This window comes from Sinocyclocheilus grahami, unplaced genomic scaffold (genome assembly GCF_001515645.1).
Source record: "Sinocyclocheilus grahami isolate Dianchi unplaced genomic scaffold, SAMN03320097.WGS_v1.1 scaffold9.1, whole genome shotgun sequence".
NCBI classification, from domain to species: Eukaryota; Metazoa; Chordata; class Actinopteri; order Cypriniformes; family Cyprinidae; genus Sinocyclocheilus; species Sinocyclocheilus grahami.
The window spans coordinates 2,770,777-2,789,184 of record NW_015505188.1 but is presented as its reverse complement, the minus strand read 5'-3'; the positions used below and the strand labels follow the sequence as shown (position 1 = coordinate 2,789,184).

The following is an 18,408-nucleotide window of genomic DNA, read 5'->3' as shown; positions in this document are numbered from 1 at the left end:
AGCATTGTACAATGTACTTCAAAGTTATAATAACAACAATAATATTCTTTATAATAAAATAATTTATTTAAACATTGTTTTCAAGGAATATCATGTTTGTCCATGTTTTAACTTTGCCAAAAATAAAAGGAGTAGTAAATGTTAATTTAAAACATTTAAAAACATTAATTAAAATGTTAAAGTAAGATATAGATATACATAAGATGTACACCATTCTTTTTTTATTGTTATTTATTTTTTTAGAAGGGAGACTTCAATACTTTCATTAAAATGGTTTCAAGTTTGTTGTAATAAAGGATTTGTTCACTCAAATAACTTGTTCTTGTTCTTTTAAGAGTCATTGTTACTGATCAGAATTATTGTTTAATATATACCGTGATAACCGCGAAGCCGTGATCTTTTCTGAGACGATTATCTTACTGTGAAAATCTCATACCGTTACAACCCTATCTGATACTATACAATTGCTTTGTGTGAGGAACTAAGTTTAAGGCATTCATTTAATATTCTCCAATTCTCCAACAAGTCCAATTTGCATTTGTTTTCAAACTGAAAATTTAGCTTTGCCATCACAGGAATAAATTATATTTTAAAATGTATAACGTAGAAAGCAGATATATAATATAATAATATTACAGATATATAACATTGCAATAATATTTCACAATGTTACTGTCTTTACTGTATTTTTGATCAAATATTACAGCCTTGGTGAACATAAGAGACTTTCAGAAACATCTTACCAACTTTAAACTTTTGAACGGTAGTGTACAGCAGTAACGATACAGTTTTTCCCAGGTTAGACAGGTAAACGCTGTAATAATATTTTTTAGCCAGTGACAGCAGACTGATTCAGTTTCTGAGTATGGACGCAATTTATACATTATTTGTACAGTACAAAACTTAACCGTGGCACAATACTAATTTCGTAAATTGACCCGGATAGCTCAGAATAGCACTCATTCATTAGTATAAAGAGTCTGTTCAGAGAGAGGTGACAACGTGGGATTGGCTCATCCAGGTTTAAGCTGTTGCCACTCTTAATTATGGGAATCCGCTCAGGGTCAGACACGCTAGATCTTCGATAAGATACTTTCTTTTGTCTTTACGCTGGAGTGATAGTGCAGGAAGAATACGGTGTAACACTTCAAGATGCTAAACTGATGTATGGGGCACTGTAAGATTCATGCTGGATCTGATGCGTAACATGATACAGACTACAAAAGGTAGCCCCAATTTTCTATTTCTCTGTAGCTTTCTTCTGTCTTTTTCTCTCTGTCGTCTTTCAAGAAGGGCATCACTCTGAATGATACCCGCCAATGACATCCATCCTGAGAGTAACTCAGCTCATTCTCATTCTCAGCCTATAGCCTATTGTCTGTCTGGTATGTTTTGCGGCCGTGTCCTGAAATCTAGTCACAGCAGGATTTTGTTTATATTTGCATGTTGTGCCTAAAAATTTAAAGAACTATCTGGAATGATTTGTTCTTTCCATTGTAACCTAGTTTGTTTAAAGCATAGCATTCTAATATAAAGTCTCTGAGCATTTAACCTTGGGTAATTCTGAATGACCCAAGAATATATCTACATTTCATTAACTCATTAACATTTAATTTACCAGTAACAAGTTACAGTAAACATAAACCATTGGCCAAAACTTCCTAAAATTGGAAAACAAACTGACAGTCTGAAAGTAGTTCCTGGCCACTATTAAAATTATTACTTTTGCTTATACTTTAGAAGAGCTTTGCTACTTTCTAAAAATCCCATAGACTCACACTACCTTTAAAAAAAGTTTAGGGTCAGTAAGATGCTTACATGTTTTTTTTAAAGAAGTGTCTTATGCTCACGATAGAATATATTTGAATATTGAAAAGTATTCATAAAAAATCGTATTGACCCCGCACATTTGAACTGTACATTGAATTGGTCTGTCTTTTGACTTGAGTCAGCAAGTAACCACCCAGAACACCTTAGCAACCACCTGCGACAAGAAGGATCTCTCACATTTTCTTAAGAAAATTTGAAAATGTAGTTTATTTAGCCTATGTTTTTCATCTCTGTATGCTTGTTTATAGGTTTGATTGGCAGATGGTGTTGAAAAAAATCATTGAAAGATTTATTGCTAGCTGACCAGATCAATATCCAGCAAAGCAATTGGGATAGGATATTGCATGGATTTTCATCTTGTGCTCTTTGAGACTTAACCTGATGTTCATGACCATCTAGAGTTTAATGTCATTCTGTTCCCTAATGCTTTCCAATCCATCTGCTGGGCTCCATTATTACTTTTGGACGATCTTCTTCCAGTCAGACTGAGGCACAGCCGTGGATTGCGCTAATACATTTTTTGTAGCTGAAAGTAAGTCTATGCAAATTGAGAAGGTGTCAGATGATTTTACAGGAGCTACTTTGCCTAGATGTGTTTGTTGTTTCCCTGTACAGCATTGAATGGGTCAAAGTTCCTTCTGGGTCTGTAATCCTTTTGTACAATTGCACTCATGTTTTGTTTTTATGAGGAGAGATTAGTAATCTTTGATTGGGATTACCTCCAAAGTTGGAACCTTTTTAAATTGCATGGGTTATTAAATTTAGCCAGGATGCTAACATCCTCCTCTGTTGATGTTTTGTTTTAATCTGTTTAAAATAAGTTTATTTTTTATCTTTTCTTTTTTCAGCTTTCCGAGTGTCAACCCCACTGTGAAAATGAGACCATGGTTCCAGTACTGACTTCGAAAAAAGCCAGTGAACTACCTGTGAACGAGGTTGCCTGTGCACTGCAGGTATATTCATGTCACACATTATATCATAGCTTTCCTTAATAAGAAACTAAATGTGTTAATTGAAAAAAAAGAAAAGAATTGCAGTTAAATATTTAATTGATTGGCAACCCTAATAGCTGCCCAAGATATTAACAAAAACTCTCTGCAATAACGCTTTTTATATAATATTGTTTAATTATATAATTATCAGAGCCAATGTAATTTTGATGCAGCATTGTTGAATTCTTTATTTTGACTTGTTGACATATTTAAGGTTGTTGATTATCATTTTCATTAATTGCACTGTTATAGAGTACGAAAAAGGTTTGTTGATCATACTACAGTTGCAGTGTTTCCCCTGCCATTATTTTAGGGGGGTGGCCCGGCCCGCCCTCCCCAACGGCACCCCCCACCCCCCTTGAAGGTCAAGTTAATTTTATTTAATTATATTTTCTCTATAGCGCCAGATCACAACAGAAGTCATTTAAAGTTACCTTTCTTATAGAACATGTCTATACCTTGTTCTTTCATTAAGCAAACTAAATAGCCTTATGTTATTTATCTTATTTACACGACGGCATGTCATTTCAGTCTCTACGTTATGGTCGCGCTCTCTGTATCACGCACAGCGGAGTTCCGCCCGATGCGCGCACTCACACACACACACACACACACACACAAGTAAGCCCACTCTGATTCGTATTTAAATATGAATTCTGCGTGTCTCTGTGTTAATGAACGGCGCATTTGTTAAACGTTTAATAAATTTGTTAAATTGTTTGTTTCATGATTTTAATTAATTAGACATGCTTTTTGATTAATAAAATGTAGTTTAACCATTAAAAAGGAATTAAATTACCCCAAAGCCGTAAACCTAGGGCAAACACTGAGTTGTATATCTTTTCCATGCCACATTCTTTTGTACTGTTGTTGGTGGTTTTGACTGTTTCTGTGCTTAATCCGTTGCATAAGGGAGTAGTTCCATACACAAGCATTTTAGAGATTACAACCTGAAAGATTAACATGTACATGCAAGTGGTAATCATTGTACATAACTGAAGAAATGAGTCAAATAAAAAAATTTGACCATGTCTTTTTTTTATATATATAACTTTAAAAGCATGACTTTTCATAAATAACTTTATTTTTAAGCTTTAAAGTATGTGTTGAAGTATGTGCTTCATTCTTGATCACAGTTGTAACCAGTAGAAAACAAAACAAAAAAAAAAGATCAGTTGGTCTTTATTTTATTAACAGACATTTGTTGGGATGAAATAGATAAATTTAAGATAATTGCATCTTTTTTTAATTTTACTTTTTATGACAACAGAATTCAATATAACATTTTATAATGTGAACCAATTAATTACTTGTTAATTGGTTACCAAAATGGGTTCTGTGGTTACAAATGTGACTAATGTTCAAGTTCATTGTATTTATATATCACATTTACAACAGCCACTAGGCTAACCAAAGTGCTTACCAGAGGAGCAAGATTAGAGGAGAATATAACATACAAAAAATAAATAAGATATGACATGCATAAAAACAGACCAGACAGCAGAACAACATTTTAAGAATTACCATATAGCAGGAGGACCAAAACAGAACTTAAAACTCAATTCAATATACAAGGGAAAACAAATATGTTTTAAAAAAGAACTTTAAAGCAGACAGAGAAGGGGCCGTTCTAATCTCTAAAGGCAGGGTGTACCAAAGTCGTGGCCCTGCCACCGCAAATGCATGCTCCCCTCTACACTTGAGTCTAGAGTGAGGGACAACCAGCAGAGCATGGTCGCATGATCTTAGGTTTCTGTACAAAGTGTATGTATGAAAAAGTTCAGAGAGGTAGACAGGAGCTAGATTATGAAGATATCCTTTTATAAACAAAAAGGAGAATATTTAAAGTCTATTCTCTGGTGAACCGGCAACCAGTGGAGAGATCTGAGGATTGGAGTGATATGTTCATGTTTGCGACACTTGTAAAGAAGTCTGGCCGCAGCATTTTGGACTAGCTGAAGGCGAGCAATTTGAGACTTAGATATACCACAATATAAAGAGTTGCAGTAAGCTAGCTGAGACATAAAAAATGCATGAACATTAGTTTCTAGAGTTTTGGGAGTGAGAGAGTCTTTGATTTTAGACACTAGACAAAGCTGATAGAAGCTGGATCCGATTACGGAGGAGATGTGTTTGTCAATTTTATAGGATGATCAACAAGAACACCTAAGTTACACACCCGTGAGGATCTAAAGGCAGATAAACTCTCCAACTCAGGGTCTATACACTGGAATGTTTACATATATTTTTCATAATAATTTATTTGAGCCTTGTAAAAGGGTTCACATGAAACCAAGACGGTCTTAACTTGTGGTGTTCCATAATGCAACTTCTCGAAACGTCTAGGAAGGACTTCTAGGAACATTATTGAGTGATGACTTTTAAATGTCAGCATCCTTTGTTGTTCCTGGATCAAGCATTATTGGCACCTGATTTTAATGCCAGGGCAAAGTATATGACTTTGATTGTTTGATAGTAATTATGTTTCAGGAACATCACATTCTACTTGTTTAAAGCACATTGTGAGTCTAGCCATAGCCGGTGGAAACAACAGCAGGGCAAGTCCAGTTGAATTTCCTCATGCAGTCAAACAGCTACCAAATGCACAGACCACAAGCTTTGACACTGAGGAATTGAAAACCTATCCCTGCAGATATCACACAGTGTCCCTTAATGAATCACGCCAGGAAGATTAGAGAGTGCTGGGATGCTCTTGCAGTCTTAGTGTGGATGATATAGCTTGTAGTGCCATGTCCATCACCACACTGACATTACCATCTGCTCCCAGAAAACCTTTATTCATTCACTGTCATCAACATTCAGCCACAGTCTCCGGGAAGCACTTTAACCATGAATAATACACCATGGGTAGTACTATTTTAATAGAAAATAAAACAATGTGTCTTTCATTTGTTTATCCACAGAAGCTGCCATGTTTTTTGAGTGTAAACTGAACACGGGAAGCAAAGGAGAACTTGTGGCTTCCCAGTTTATTGTAAAGTGGTTGGTCTGGTCTGGTTCATGATACAGTGCTCTGGTCTCAAGGTCTTTCTTCACACAGGGAGCAGAAATGCTTTGTTGGTGATAGTTAACTAACAGTAGACGTGTCACATAGCAAAGCTCAAGTTCCAGGACACTGATTTTATTAGTTGTTTCCTTGGCTCCAGCATTCTTATTTGTTAGTGGTTAATGTCAGTTGTCATGGTTACGCATCTGATGAGTGTTATTTTGGGAAAGCTGTTTTTTTCCTGACTTAATTCTCTCCCTCTTTCACTTTGTTAGGCCGACCTGCAGTTCGGTCTCACCCGAGAGGAGGTTACACGACGTCGCGCCTACCACGGATGGAACGAGTTTGACATTAGCGAAGATGAACCACTCTGGAAAAAATATCTCTCTCAGGTTGGTTAGCAAAAAAAATTTGTGATTCTTAACTTGCTAATGTGATTCCAGAATGTCAGGCAATACCAATTCCAGTGAAATTTTTGTTACTACAACAAAAAACGAATACAGTGAACATAAATATTATCTAATTAAATGATCAATTCTATTTCAACTTCACACAGCAGTGACACACACAGCGACCTTTGGGTTATGAGTCCAACTCTCTAACCATTAGGCCACGACTGCCCTAAATAAATAAATACATTAGAATTGATGCAATAAAAATTATTGAAATTTTATCCATTAATTCGTTTTTGAATGAATGGCTCAGAAAAGTCATTTGTTTGTGAATTGAGCTACACAGTTTGTGCTGTATGTTTTTGATTCACTGAAAATAACTGGTTCATAAGGATCATTTTCTTGTGAATCAGACTTCACTGGTCATGCTCTGCTTTTGCGTGCAACCTCTGAGGGAACCTTAATACAAAGAAATATTTTCTTTGTATTATTTTGCCATCTCTTCTAATTCAAGTTCAGACTGCAAACTTGTGTAAATTATGACATCTTTTGTTGTATGGTTGTAGATTCAGAATCAATATCAAGATTTGTCAAATGAAAGTTGTGATTATTAAAAAAAGAAAAAAAAATATTTATAGCCAGCCCTACTGGTCTTTTAAGTTTTCTACAAATGTTATTAGCTACGCTCTGTACAAAAAAAAAAAAATTGCGAATTTTTGCACTTGGTTTGAAGGGGTCCATAAGCAGAAGGATGCAATGTTTCTATTTAACGTCTCACGGCAAAGAAAATAACACTTTTGTGAATATGCCTTGAAGCTGTAAAACGACCCAGTTTATCCAGTTTTGTCTTCCAATATAGAAATGACAGGTTGCTGTCCTCTGTGAAAAATTTCAGTCCACTCTGGTTAGAAGGTTTGTGCTGATTGACTAAATATAGCATTATAACTGGGAGGAATTTTATTTCACCCCTCCCACCCCACCCCCACGTTCACCTGGGCCCACACTTTGTCGCCTTCATCCTTTGTGGGTTCCCCTGCAGAGTGTGATACATCCCCATTTCTCTAAAACGGCAAAGCATTGTATAAAACATTTCTAGCTGTAAGTCATAAGGGTAAATATGTAGTACAAACATGTCATGTCACAGCTCTCGGTGCGACTGGGTGGTTAATGCAGATAATTACTCTGTGAGGATGGATTGGCCTTTTCTTCTCATTACTGCTAATCTCTTTTCTCTGCAATTATAAAGGCTTCTGCACGTCGTATTTAACACCTGTGTTTACACTAATTTTCTAATGCAGCCACAGCTCAGTTCCCAGTTTCACCTTTGTCTTTCCTCTGCTGCTCAGAGTAGAAAAGACTTGTTTTCAGGGCAAGTAAAAAGTATCCAAGTCTGTGAACAAGGCTGTCTGAGGTATCACTGCATTTCAGTGAGTTGCTTTAAAAGCAACAAGCTGTCGTGCCTTTAATCTGTCACTTCATATTCGCTTTTTGCTTTGGGAAGTGCCGACCTCCCTCTGTCTCTCTCTTTTCTGTTTTGTTTTCACCCCCCCTCCCCTTTCTGTCTCACTTTCAGGCACCCTCCCCGTTTACTGCCCCATTCTTCACAGACCAGAACATGTCAGACTTTTTTTTTTTTTTAATTTTATGTCAGGCACGGCCACCAGCGCTGCTTTTAAATAATCTCCCTTTTTCTTTTTCCTCCAGATTTATCCAAATTCTCAACGGTATTTTTATCACAGCGCCACCAGCCCTAAGTACAAAGCCACGGTGTAAATCCGGATGTGTCACAGTAGATGTGAGAGAACGTCAAAGCACTTTTAGCAGACAGCAAAGTCAAAACCTGTTTGTTTTGCCTTCTTATGCTGTGTGTTACCTACCTGTAACTGTGTGGCTGTGGTTTGGTTTTCAAAATGTTGCCATATTGCTCGCTTTAAAGGGGTCATATGACGTTGCTAAAAAGAACATTATTTTGTGTATTTGGTGTAATGCAATGTGTTTATGCGGTTCAAGGTTCAAAAAACATTATTTTCCACATACTGTACATTATTGTTTCTCCTCTATGCCCCGCCTTTCTGAAACGTGTAGATTTTTACAAAGCTCATCGTTCTGAAAAGCGAGGTGTGCGCTGATTGGCCAGCTATCCAGTGCAATGTGATTGGCCGAATACCTCAAGCGTGTGACGGAAATGTTACGCCCCTTACCATACTGTGATGCCGTGTACTGGCACGACGAGACAAAACCAATAAAACCCATTATAAACAAGGTATTTGTTGAATCCAGTGGGGACATAATTACTGATTATAATGACTTATACGGTCTTTTTACGCGTAGCGTCGCGTATCGCGCCACGTAAACATAAAACCATGTCTGCATTTGTGATCAGAGAAACGACAAACAACAAGCGCTACTCTACATGGCTCAAAACTTGCGGTTGAATCATCAGTGGCAAATTCTTTAAATATGAAAATGTACTTACAGGCTGTGAGTCAGAAGTGCCAGACTGTCCTTGCAAAGTTGCAATTGCCCCACTTTATAGAGAAAGACACCGGCATTGTAGGCTACTCTCCCAGGAAACAGTCCTCGTCCTCCATAAAATGCGCTGCACACATCTGAATATTTGGGTTGAACTGTTCTAGAACAGTGTTGTAAATACAACTTAACCACTGATTTCTAGTTGTGTCCTCTTTTGGAAGGCCAAACAAAGTAGTTTCGCTTTCATAATGAAACGCACAGCGTCTCCACGACATGGTGGCGGCGGCAGCAACAATACTACAGCCAGAATAAAAGTTACGCCTTCTTTCTTTGCGTGAACATTTGGGCGGCGTTATGCAAATCTTCCCACATAGTGATGTAGACATGTGGGGGCGTGTTAGAACGAGCCGTTTTAGGTAGGCGTGGTTGACTCTTAACTTTTGTAAAGAATATCTCTTTGGATTTGAGACTTTAGTCTTTACAACTTTACAGATCTTCTTTATGCACCAAGAGCTTGTAACACTCCAAAGAGAAAGGAAAAATTGAAATCGCATCATATGACAAAGGATGTCAATTTGAGTGGTGCTGTTAATTGCCGGTTATGCAAACGCGGCGATCCGCGGGTGTCAGATCCTGCCGTAGATTAAAACTCTGCATTCTCTGTATGTGGCCAATCAATGAAAGTAACCCACACACCTATCTTTTTAATCTTCACTTTCTAGTGCTTAACCAGTGTGTCATTCGCAATTTCTGATGCAGTTGGTTATGAGGTGACCTTGGGGACTTAATAAGCACAAATAACACGTGTGACTACATTTCCTGTCTAAACAGTGTCACTCCACTGCAAGCATTCCATTTATTGTTAAACTGAGCATTTGAAGTTTGAGTCCACCTCAGTAGACTATGAAACTGGTGTTTGTAGATTGAAAACTAATATATTCCGAGACCCTGTCAATCACTTTTTTTATTTTTTTATTTTTGCATGACACATGCTTCTCACAGGGTAGCTAAAATAATAATAATATTTTTAATGATAATATATTTAATATTTTAATACTAATAATATTTTAATTTTTTTAATAATTATATTTTTCTGCCTTATGATGATATTCAGATATTCAAAACTTGATATGTATTTGCTCAATAAATGGTGTAGAATTCTAACATAAAGTTTCCACACTGTTATATACATATTTATTTATATAATATACATGCATTACTATATACATAGTAATGTTTACCCACATACAGCGAATTCCAATAGTTTGAGACCACTATTGCAAATCTGGGACTCAAAATTTAGTTTGAAGAGATTTAACATTTAAATGAGCATAAAATAAGAATTTTAACTTTTTTCTTTTTTTAAACACTTTTTTTAAGCAGCAAAAATGAGCTGGCCATTTTATGTATCAGTTCTTCAGTATTAACTTCGTAGCCCCACAGCATAGAAGACCAATACTGTAAATCGGTTTGGGCATTGGTTTTTTGCCATCTGACGTGTGTGTCTGTGGTATCTGAAAAAGCAGAATAAATGACACAGAGGTCAATAATTGTTTTCGTCATGTATAGCTAACATTCATTTTTCTACCTCAAGCCCTGAGGCAAATTAACAGACCTTCACCTTGAGATGTGGGACTCAATGAATTCTGAGAAGCATTGCATCCCCATGCAGTCTCTGAATTTTCCTCTCTCTCTTTTGTCTCCAGTTTAAAGACCCACTCATCCTGTTGCTGCTGGCATCTGCTGTTATCAGTGTGTTGATGCGTCAGTTTGACGATGCCGTCAGTATCACCGTGGTAAGTTCCTGCTCACTCCCCTTGTCAGTCATTTGATTTCCTTGAAGTACTGGTTTGGTCCATTAACACTCATGTATCATTCTTTTTTTGCAGGCTATTATTATTGTTGTTACAGTTGCCTTTGTACAGGTAAATCCAACATACATTGATGACATTACCTCATGTGACGTTATTTGATGTGATGTGACATTACCCATGTGAACCTATAGATTTTACAATGGATGCAAATGTCTTTGAGGTTTTTGGAAATATTTGAAGTCTCATAGATTAATGAGGTGTAGTGCGAGTATAAGTGTGGTGGACATTTTCTGTCAGCTCTGTTCTGCTTCATTTCAGGAATACCGCTCAGAAAAATCCCTGGAGGAGCTGGGGAAACTTGTGCCTCCAGAATGCCATTGGTGAGCATTATTTACAAAACTCAAAAAGTGCTAAAAGCTTTAATAGATTTCTATGTCAAAAACAAATGGATTTTAGAATTGGATCTGGCTTAACAAATAAATTACACAAACTCATTCCTGATTTAAAAAAAATATATATATACTACTGTTCAAAATTTGCAATAGCCCCTCACTGTGGAACACAAGATCCAGGGGGGCGTGGTTGGATCCACATCTACGGGTGGAGATTGGTAGGTTTAGGGGTGGAGATGGGTGGGTTTAGGTATATGTAAGGTGGGAGGAGTTGGATTTGCATCCATCCACGCCCCCTGGACTTGTTCTGCAGTGAGGACCATCTCAAAATTTGCAGTCAGAGAGATTTTTTTAAGTAAGTTTGTTTTTGAAGTAGGTCTCTTATGCTGATCAAAGTTATTTATTTGCTGAAAAATACAGAAAAATATTTCAATTTAAAACAACCGTTTTCTATTGTAATAATTTTTTTTATTATGAAATTTATGTAAAAAATTATGGAATTGATTCCTGTGATGGCAAAGCTGAATTTTCAGCAGCCATTACTCCAAATGTTTTTGGTGAAAACCGTGATACCATTATTTCAGGATCCTTTCATGAATAGAAAGATTAGAAGAACAGCATTTATTTAAATGAAAATCTTTTCATCTTAAAATTTAAATCCCCTATTAATCATTACTGTCACTTTTAATTTAATTCCTCCTTGCTGAACAAAACTTAATTTCCTTAAAAAAAAATCTTACCGATCCCAAATTTTTCAACAGTAGTGTATGTTCCATTGAAATTATTTGGGGAACAAAATGTCATTTACTTTTGATTCTGTTTAATGCGCATGTTTTTATTATCAGATTAAGATCCCACCATATGTGCCTCATGCCAGGATCACCGTGTGTAAAACACATTTAATTAGACTGTGATATTTATAATGAGAAAACTCCTTTATTCTACTGAAATCATTGATGTTTATTAAAAATTAATCTTAAAATATTTTATATAGGTTTTTAGTAGAGATGCACCGATACTGAATTTCTTTGCCGATACCAACAGCCGATTATTCAGAATGATATCTGCCGATACCGATAGTTTGATTTACTTAAGCAAAAAAATCTCTGAACTGAGGTGTTACAGCGATCTGTCACATTTAAAAGGGTCAAAATGGCATTCATTGTTTGAATTTTGTTATAGAATGTACAGGATTTGAAAGCTGAGACTTTGTTTCTTATCAGAAGTAAGAAAGTACAAAGCTCTTTGCGATTGTTGGATGGGAGGCGCGCTACAAATTATGTTTGGTATAGAGAAAAACTGCGGATCTGGCAACCCTGGCTTGAACTACGGGTGATTCATTGGGTCAAATGCTGACGTGCTATGATTTCTGACAGGCAGTTCACTCTCCTGTGATGTGCCCCTGTTCCCCTCACACACACACACACACACACATGACGCGTTACTCTGTGCTGCGCAAAACTCCGCATTTGAACAGTCAATAGCAAATACTTAAACTAATAACAAAACATACTTACAGTCGCTGATTCAGAAGCGCCAGATTGTCATAGCAAAGTCGGAATTTACCCTTTTTTTTAATTTTTTTTTTTAGAAATAGCCTTTGTGCACAGCCAGCCTTGTACTCTTCTAGGTTCAAAAAACTGTCGTCCATAAAATGTGTTGCACAAATTCGAACATCTGGGTTGAGCTCTTCTGTTCTAAATAAATCTTAACCAATGATTCCTAATTGCATCTACTTCCGGAAGGCCAAATAAAGTGCTTTTGCTTTCGCACTGAAACACACTCCCTGACATGGCTGCGTCAACGCTACTGCTGTTCCTGAAACCACGCCTTCTTTCTTTGCGTGCACATTTGGGCGGCATTATGCTAATATTTCCACATAGTGACGTAGACATGTGGGGGCGTGTTAGAAGGAGCCGTTTTAGGTAGGCGTGGTTGACTCTTAACTTTTGTAAAGAATATCTTTCTGGATTTGAGACTTTAGTCTTTGCAACTTTACAGATCTTCTTTATGCACCAAGAGCTTGTAACATTCCAAAGAGAAAGGAAAACTTGAAATCGCATCATATGACCCCTTTAACTGTTAATGCATTGTTGTCAAGTAAATTTTGACAGCCCTAAATTCATCAGAGAGATTTTCTTCACACACGGTATGAATTGCAGTCTGACACGTTTTTTCCACCACCTTTTTATTGACAGTATATAATTGGCCCTGATCATCAAATTGCTTTTATTGTCCGATATGGATTATTGGCCGATACATCAGTGCATCTCTAGTTTTTAGTTATTTTATCTATTATTATATATTAACCTGGATCTTGCCTTAAAAAGATAAGGAAGCTTTTCTTTCTTTCTTTCTTTAACTACATTAATGATAAATGGTGTCAGGGCTGTGGGTGTGAGGTCTTGCTGTCTAAAGTGTATGTATAAAAGGCAGCCTTTCAGACGACATATTGAGAGAGTGAGAATGGGAGGCTTAATTTCCACTTCAAACACACAAAGTCTCACATTTGCACTTCAAAACGGGCCGTGCCACAGCCTTGAGCCCTGTTCTCAGACACCTGTAGAACATCCTCAGCATACACCACCATGCGTTATGCTGCTTTTTTCTGTCACACTTCCTAATCGGGCACAAGTTTCCCTCAACAAGCATTTTTTTTTAATTGTCAGGACTGTTGGAAGTACATTAAAAATTCTGTTTGACCTCTGTCTAGCCCACAGGGCACCAATCTCGCCCTCTTAATTTCTCTTTCCAACTCATCTTGTCTCTCCCTGTACTCCAGTGTTCGAGAAGGACGTCTGGAGCACCTTCTGGCACGAGAGCTTGTGCCTGGAGACACCGTCTGTCTGTCAGTCGGAGAGAGAGTTCCAGCCGACCTGCGCCTGTTCGAGGTGTGAAAAGATATAGACATAGTAACATCTCTCATTTTTGGTTTCTCCTCTTCCATGCACATACTGACTGCGGTTACATGCACAACAATATTATTTGTCATTTGGTCATATTCTCATTATGTAAGCATCATATAAAACCATTAACATTATTAATACCATAAGCCCATTATGCCAATACTCCAGATTCTAGAAACACTTGATGGTAATTTTAGATAATTAAAGGTAGCTTTGGGTGATATTAGATAAAGGTTTATTCAGAGTTGGACTTAACTGGAAATTGATTCACGTGTAAACTGTTACTGTTACACTGTTGCAGTCAAAAACATCCTAGAACAATGTGCTTTAAGATTTACCAGATTGCACATTCAAATGTCAGTAAGTGTAGAAATGCTTGTGCCTGAAATAGCAGCAGTGTTCTAATGGCCTGTTAGTGAAGCTGTCCCTTCACTGCCCTGCAGGCGGTGAATCTGTCAGTTGACGAGTCCAGTTTGACAGGAGAGACCTCCCCCAGCACCAAGACCTCTGCCCATCAGCCGGCTGCCACCAATGGCGATATCACGTCCCGCAGTAATATTGCCTTCATGGGTACGCTGGTGCGCTGTGGGAAGGCCAAGGTATAGTTACGTCTGATACTTCACTAAACCTGCACCCCAATCTACCCCCCACAGAATTCCTCAGAGAACACATAATTCAATCTGCCTTCATTCATAAAATGTTACATATCCCCCACTGCTTGCTTGTTTGTTTTTCTTTTTCTTTAGTATAACTGAATTTTGAAGGGGTTTTAGATAAATGTTTAAATAAGATTTAAATTTCACTGGTGCCCTGTGGGAAGGCCAAGGTACTATTACATGTTTGTAATTGCTATTTGATGAATCGGACCACAAGGTACCACCAAAAATAACACCATTACCCATTGCAAAATGTACAAAAGGCCCCTTTTTAACATGTTTGTGCAGAATTATTAGTGAGTTTTGATTTGTGAAATGTGCTGAAGTTTAATGTTAAGTCACACAGTCAAGTCACCTTTATTTATATAGCGCTTTTAACAATACAGATTGTGTCAAAGCAACTGAACAGCATTATTTAAGAAAATAGTGTGTCAATAATGCAAAATGACAATAGTAAACACTAATTTTTCAGTTAAAGACAGTTCATCATTGAATTCAGTGATGTCAACATCCAGCTCAGTTCAGTTTAAATAGTATCTTTGCAATCATTTGCAATCAAGTCAACGGTATCGCTGGAAATTAAGTGTCCCCAACTAAGCAAGCCAGAGGCGACAACACAGTTTGTTTTCCTGATCCTTCATTGCTGATGTCCAAGTACTGAGATATTTAATTAATCATTTGTTGTTTTATTTTTTGTTTAGCGAGAATTAATTGAATGTTGATCCATTCTTTATTTTATTAAATTAAAATAGTATTTATTGATTGATTTAATTTATTTATTCTTCAGATTTTCCAACATAATTAGAAAATTTAAAAAAAAGTGATTCAAGATTCATGTCTATTTTTATTCTTTGGATAAGACATGATTTACACACATTTGTAATCATTTTGCTTTTAAATTTGTAGGGCATTGTTATAGGTACTGGAGAAAATTCTGAATTTGGCGAAGTTTTTAAGATGATGCAAGCAGAGGAGGTAATCAAGCATAAACCAGAAAGATTGGCATTGTATATTTAAAAAAAAAAAAACATCTTTGCTTCACATTTTTTTCTTTCTTTTTGTTATTTAAACAGGCTCCTAAAACCCCATTACAGAAAAGCATGGATTTGCTGGGAAAACAGCTCTCCCTCTATTCCTTTGGGATAATCGGTAGACATCTTGTTAAGATTGTCCAATTAACATTCATTGCACTTTCATGAGTTAGTGATGCATACCATCTCATTAAATATGCAATCCCTAATTTCTTTTCTGTCATGTCCTGTATTCATTCTCTGTGACGGCACTAATATATTTCCGTTTTCAGGGGTGATCATGATGGTCGGATGGCTTCAGGGGAAGTACATTCTAGACATGTTCACCATAGGCGTCAGGTATGTCTTTAATCAGTGAGTCCAGCACAGAGACAGATGTTTTCGTGACATCTAGTGCAGGTTTTGGCCTTTTAAATGTTGCGTCATTGCTCTTCTCTTCAGCCTGGCTGTGGCAGCTATCCCAGAAGGCCTCCCCATTGTAGTGACAGTAACTTTGGCACTGGGAGTGATGAGGATGGTGAAGAAACGGGCGATCGTTAAGAAACTGCCTATAGTGGAGACGCTGAGTACGTTCTACATTTGTTTCATGACCCAGACTTTGCATTGGACATCATGTGGTGACCCAGTGTAGTACCAAAATTGTTTGGCTTGCAAAAAGTAATTAAAAGTGTCTTTTAAATCAAATGTTGAAAAACGACTGCATAGGTTTGCATTAGTCTCTCGTGATTTAATGGTTTCATAGTAAATTGTAGCGGCCAAAAACAATGTTTATCCATCCAAGTTTGAGGGCATGACACGTAACCTACCTGTGTTGCTTTCTGGCTAATTTGGCTACAGTGAATTTTGAGCAAAATGCCAAATGACTCTCATTTGATGAACATATTTATTTGTCTGTGCTAATTACAGAATTGCTGTGGGTCTTAAAAAATCTTAATTGGCCCTTCCACAAATGAACACCCCAGTATTTTTTTGTTTTCCAATAAAAAAAATCTAAACCTCCTTAAATTAAGATACATTTACTTGAGATGCAAATTAAACATATGGAGTCTTGTTTTCTGAGAAATTGAACAAAATTAAATGAGTTTATGCTTAAAACAAGATCAAACATGTTAAACTGTCAGTGGGGAATGAAAACTTGTTTTCCTTTTGTTTAAAGTGGATTTTTCTGACCCCGTTGGCAGGTATTTGTTTTTATTTTAATCATAAACTCACTTAGTTGTGATCAGCAGGACTTCTTATCTTACGTCATTTTGCTTCTTAAGTAAATGTATCTTGATGTAAGAAGAAAAATTCTGGCGAAGAACATCACTTTATTGCAGTGTGATCAGAAGAGTAAAAGTTATTTCTGTATTCAGTTAGTTAAGAGCGCATATATATTCAAGCATTCAAGCCATTTGTAAAATATAAATTATATTAACAAGTAATTCAGATCTATTGGAAATTGTTTTTTTCTTTCTTTTTTTAACTTTGAAGTGTTGGTAATACAAGACTTTTTCATTTAGAGACCATATTAGTGTATTGTTACATTCAGTTTATTTCTTAAATTTTCTTTACTTGTTCTTAAAAAGGTCTTCGAAAGTCTTAAATTTACATTCATAAAAGTTTTTATTTCCATTCTGTCTGCGACTCTTTCAGAACAGAAAGAGTGAATGTTCACAAAACATACTTATCAATCTTTTGTCAAAGTACCTCTCATCTAATATTCAGACAAAGACCTTGTGCAGTTCCTTCCTATTGGACAGCTCACAGGAGAACAAAAAGGTCACTTTGGTGGTTTCTTCGCTCAGTGGCATTACATAATGAGTCATATGAGAATCAGTCAGCCCACAGAGTCAAGTGACCAGCCACAGTCGCACTGAACATGCACAATTTGATGCAGAGTAGGCGCATTAAATCGGCCAAATATTCTTGTGGATGTCAGTAACATTTTAACATTTTTATGAAATGTTTATTGCTATGGTTAGAACCATTTTCAAACGTGATGGACTTAATGACTCTTTACTAAATATGAAACCACACTTTTGTCAAGTAGAGGAATAAAACCCTTGAGGCTGCAGTATATTGTTAACGGGGTCACGACTAGGATTGCTTTGACACAATTCACAGAAGAGTTTATCTACAAAATATTTGAATGTAGCTTTGTGTTAGACTAATTGCAGATGGTAATACAAGAATTATTAGGGCCAAGGAGTGTAGAAAAGCTCTTGTAATAATCAATCATATTTTATAAAATATATTTTATGTAACAAAGTTATGAAATCAGTAGTTTCAACTCCAAAATCTTATTAGATGAGCCACATGTAAAGCTGTTACCACTTGAGACCATACATTTACATTTTACCATAGTTAAGAGTGTGTTTTGTGTTCATATGTGAACATATCATTGTGTAGGTGTCTTGGAGAGTATTTTTCAATCTCACTTAAAGGGTTCTTATTATGCTCTTTTTCAAAGTCTTGATTTTGTTTTGGGCGTGTACTAGAACATGCTCTCATACTGGGTTGTTCGAAAAACACATTATTTTTCACATATTTTACATTATTACAACACCTCTCTCCCCAGTCTGGCATGAACGGCTCGAATAGTTCCTGTATCAAATGAAGGCCCGCCTTCTGAAATACTAAATGTGTTGTGATTGGTTAGCTGGGCCAGTGCGTGTTGTGATTGGCAGCACTCGGCGCCTGGTCGGGAAATGTCATGCCCCTTACCATAACCGACTGCGAGCTTCAGTGTAAATATTGCGTCAAAATCAAATCAATTTGAGCGTTATTTAAACCCGGATGATTATAACCACTCTAAGTTCGTCTGCCTTGGGAAAGCTAGCGTGTCTCCGACATAGTGATAACACTCGTTGCCTTCTCTAGTGCAGCTCAACCAGGTCTCATCCCATTCGTCGATATTTGTGATATCACAAATCC

The 18,408-nt window shown here is 36.7% G+C and overlaps 1 protein-coding gene across 4 annotated transcripts in view; it reads left to right on the top strand.

Moving 5' to 3' along the window:
- The window catches only part of LOC107592020 (calcium-transporting ATPase type 2C member 1), a 45,046-nt gene that overhangs the window by 8,467 nt on the left and 18,171 nt on the right, over nt 1-18,408 (top strand). The window contains exons 1-13 of one of the 4 annotated variants that reach the window (XM_016281394.1): nt 1,065-1,226; nt 2,315-2,362; nt 2,679-2,783; nt 6,105-6,221; nt 10,400-10,489; nt 10,583-10,618; nt 10,826-10,887; nt 13,682-13,790; nt 14,249-14,404; nt 15,368-15,436; nt 15,535-15,610; nt 15,765-15,831; nt 15,934-16,058. In XM_016281394.1, coding sequence (XP_016136880.1) covers nt 2,715-2,783; nt 6,105-6,221; nt 10,400-10,489; nt 10,583-10,618; nt 10,826-10,887; nt 13,682-13,790; nt 14,249-14,404; nt 15,368-15,436; nt 15,535-15,610; nt 15,765-15,831; nt 15,934-16,058 — 976 coding nt within the window. In that variant the 5' untranslated portion in view covers nt 1,065-1,226; nt 2,315-2,362; nt 2,679-2,714. Of the gene's footprint in view, nt 1-1,064; nt 1,227-2,310; nt 2,363-2,678; nt 2,784-6,104; nt 6,222-10,399; nt 10,490-10,582; nt 10,619-10,825; nt 10,888-13,681; nt 13,791-14,248; nt 14,405-15,367; nt 15,437-15,534; nt 15,611-15,764; nt 15,832-15,933; nt 16,059-18,408 lie in introns of those variants that run through there. The other 3 variants (XM_016281376.1, XM_016281385.1, XM_016281367.1) reach the window with 3 other exon arrangements.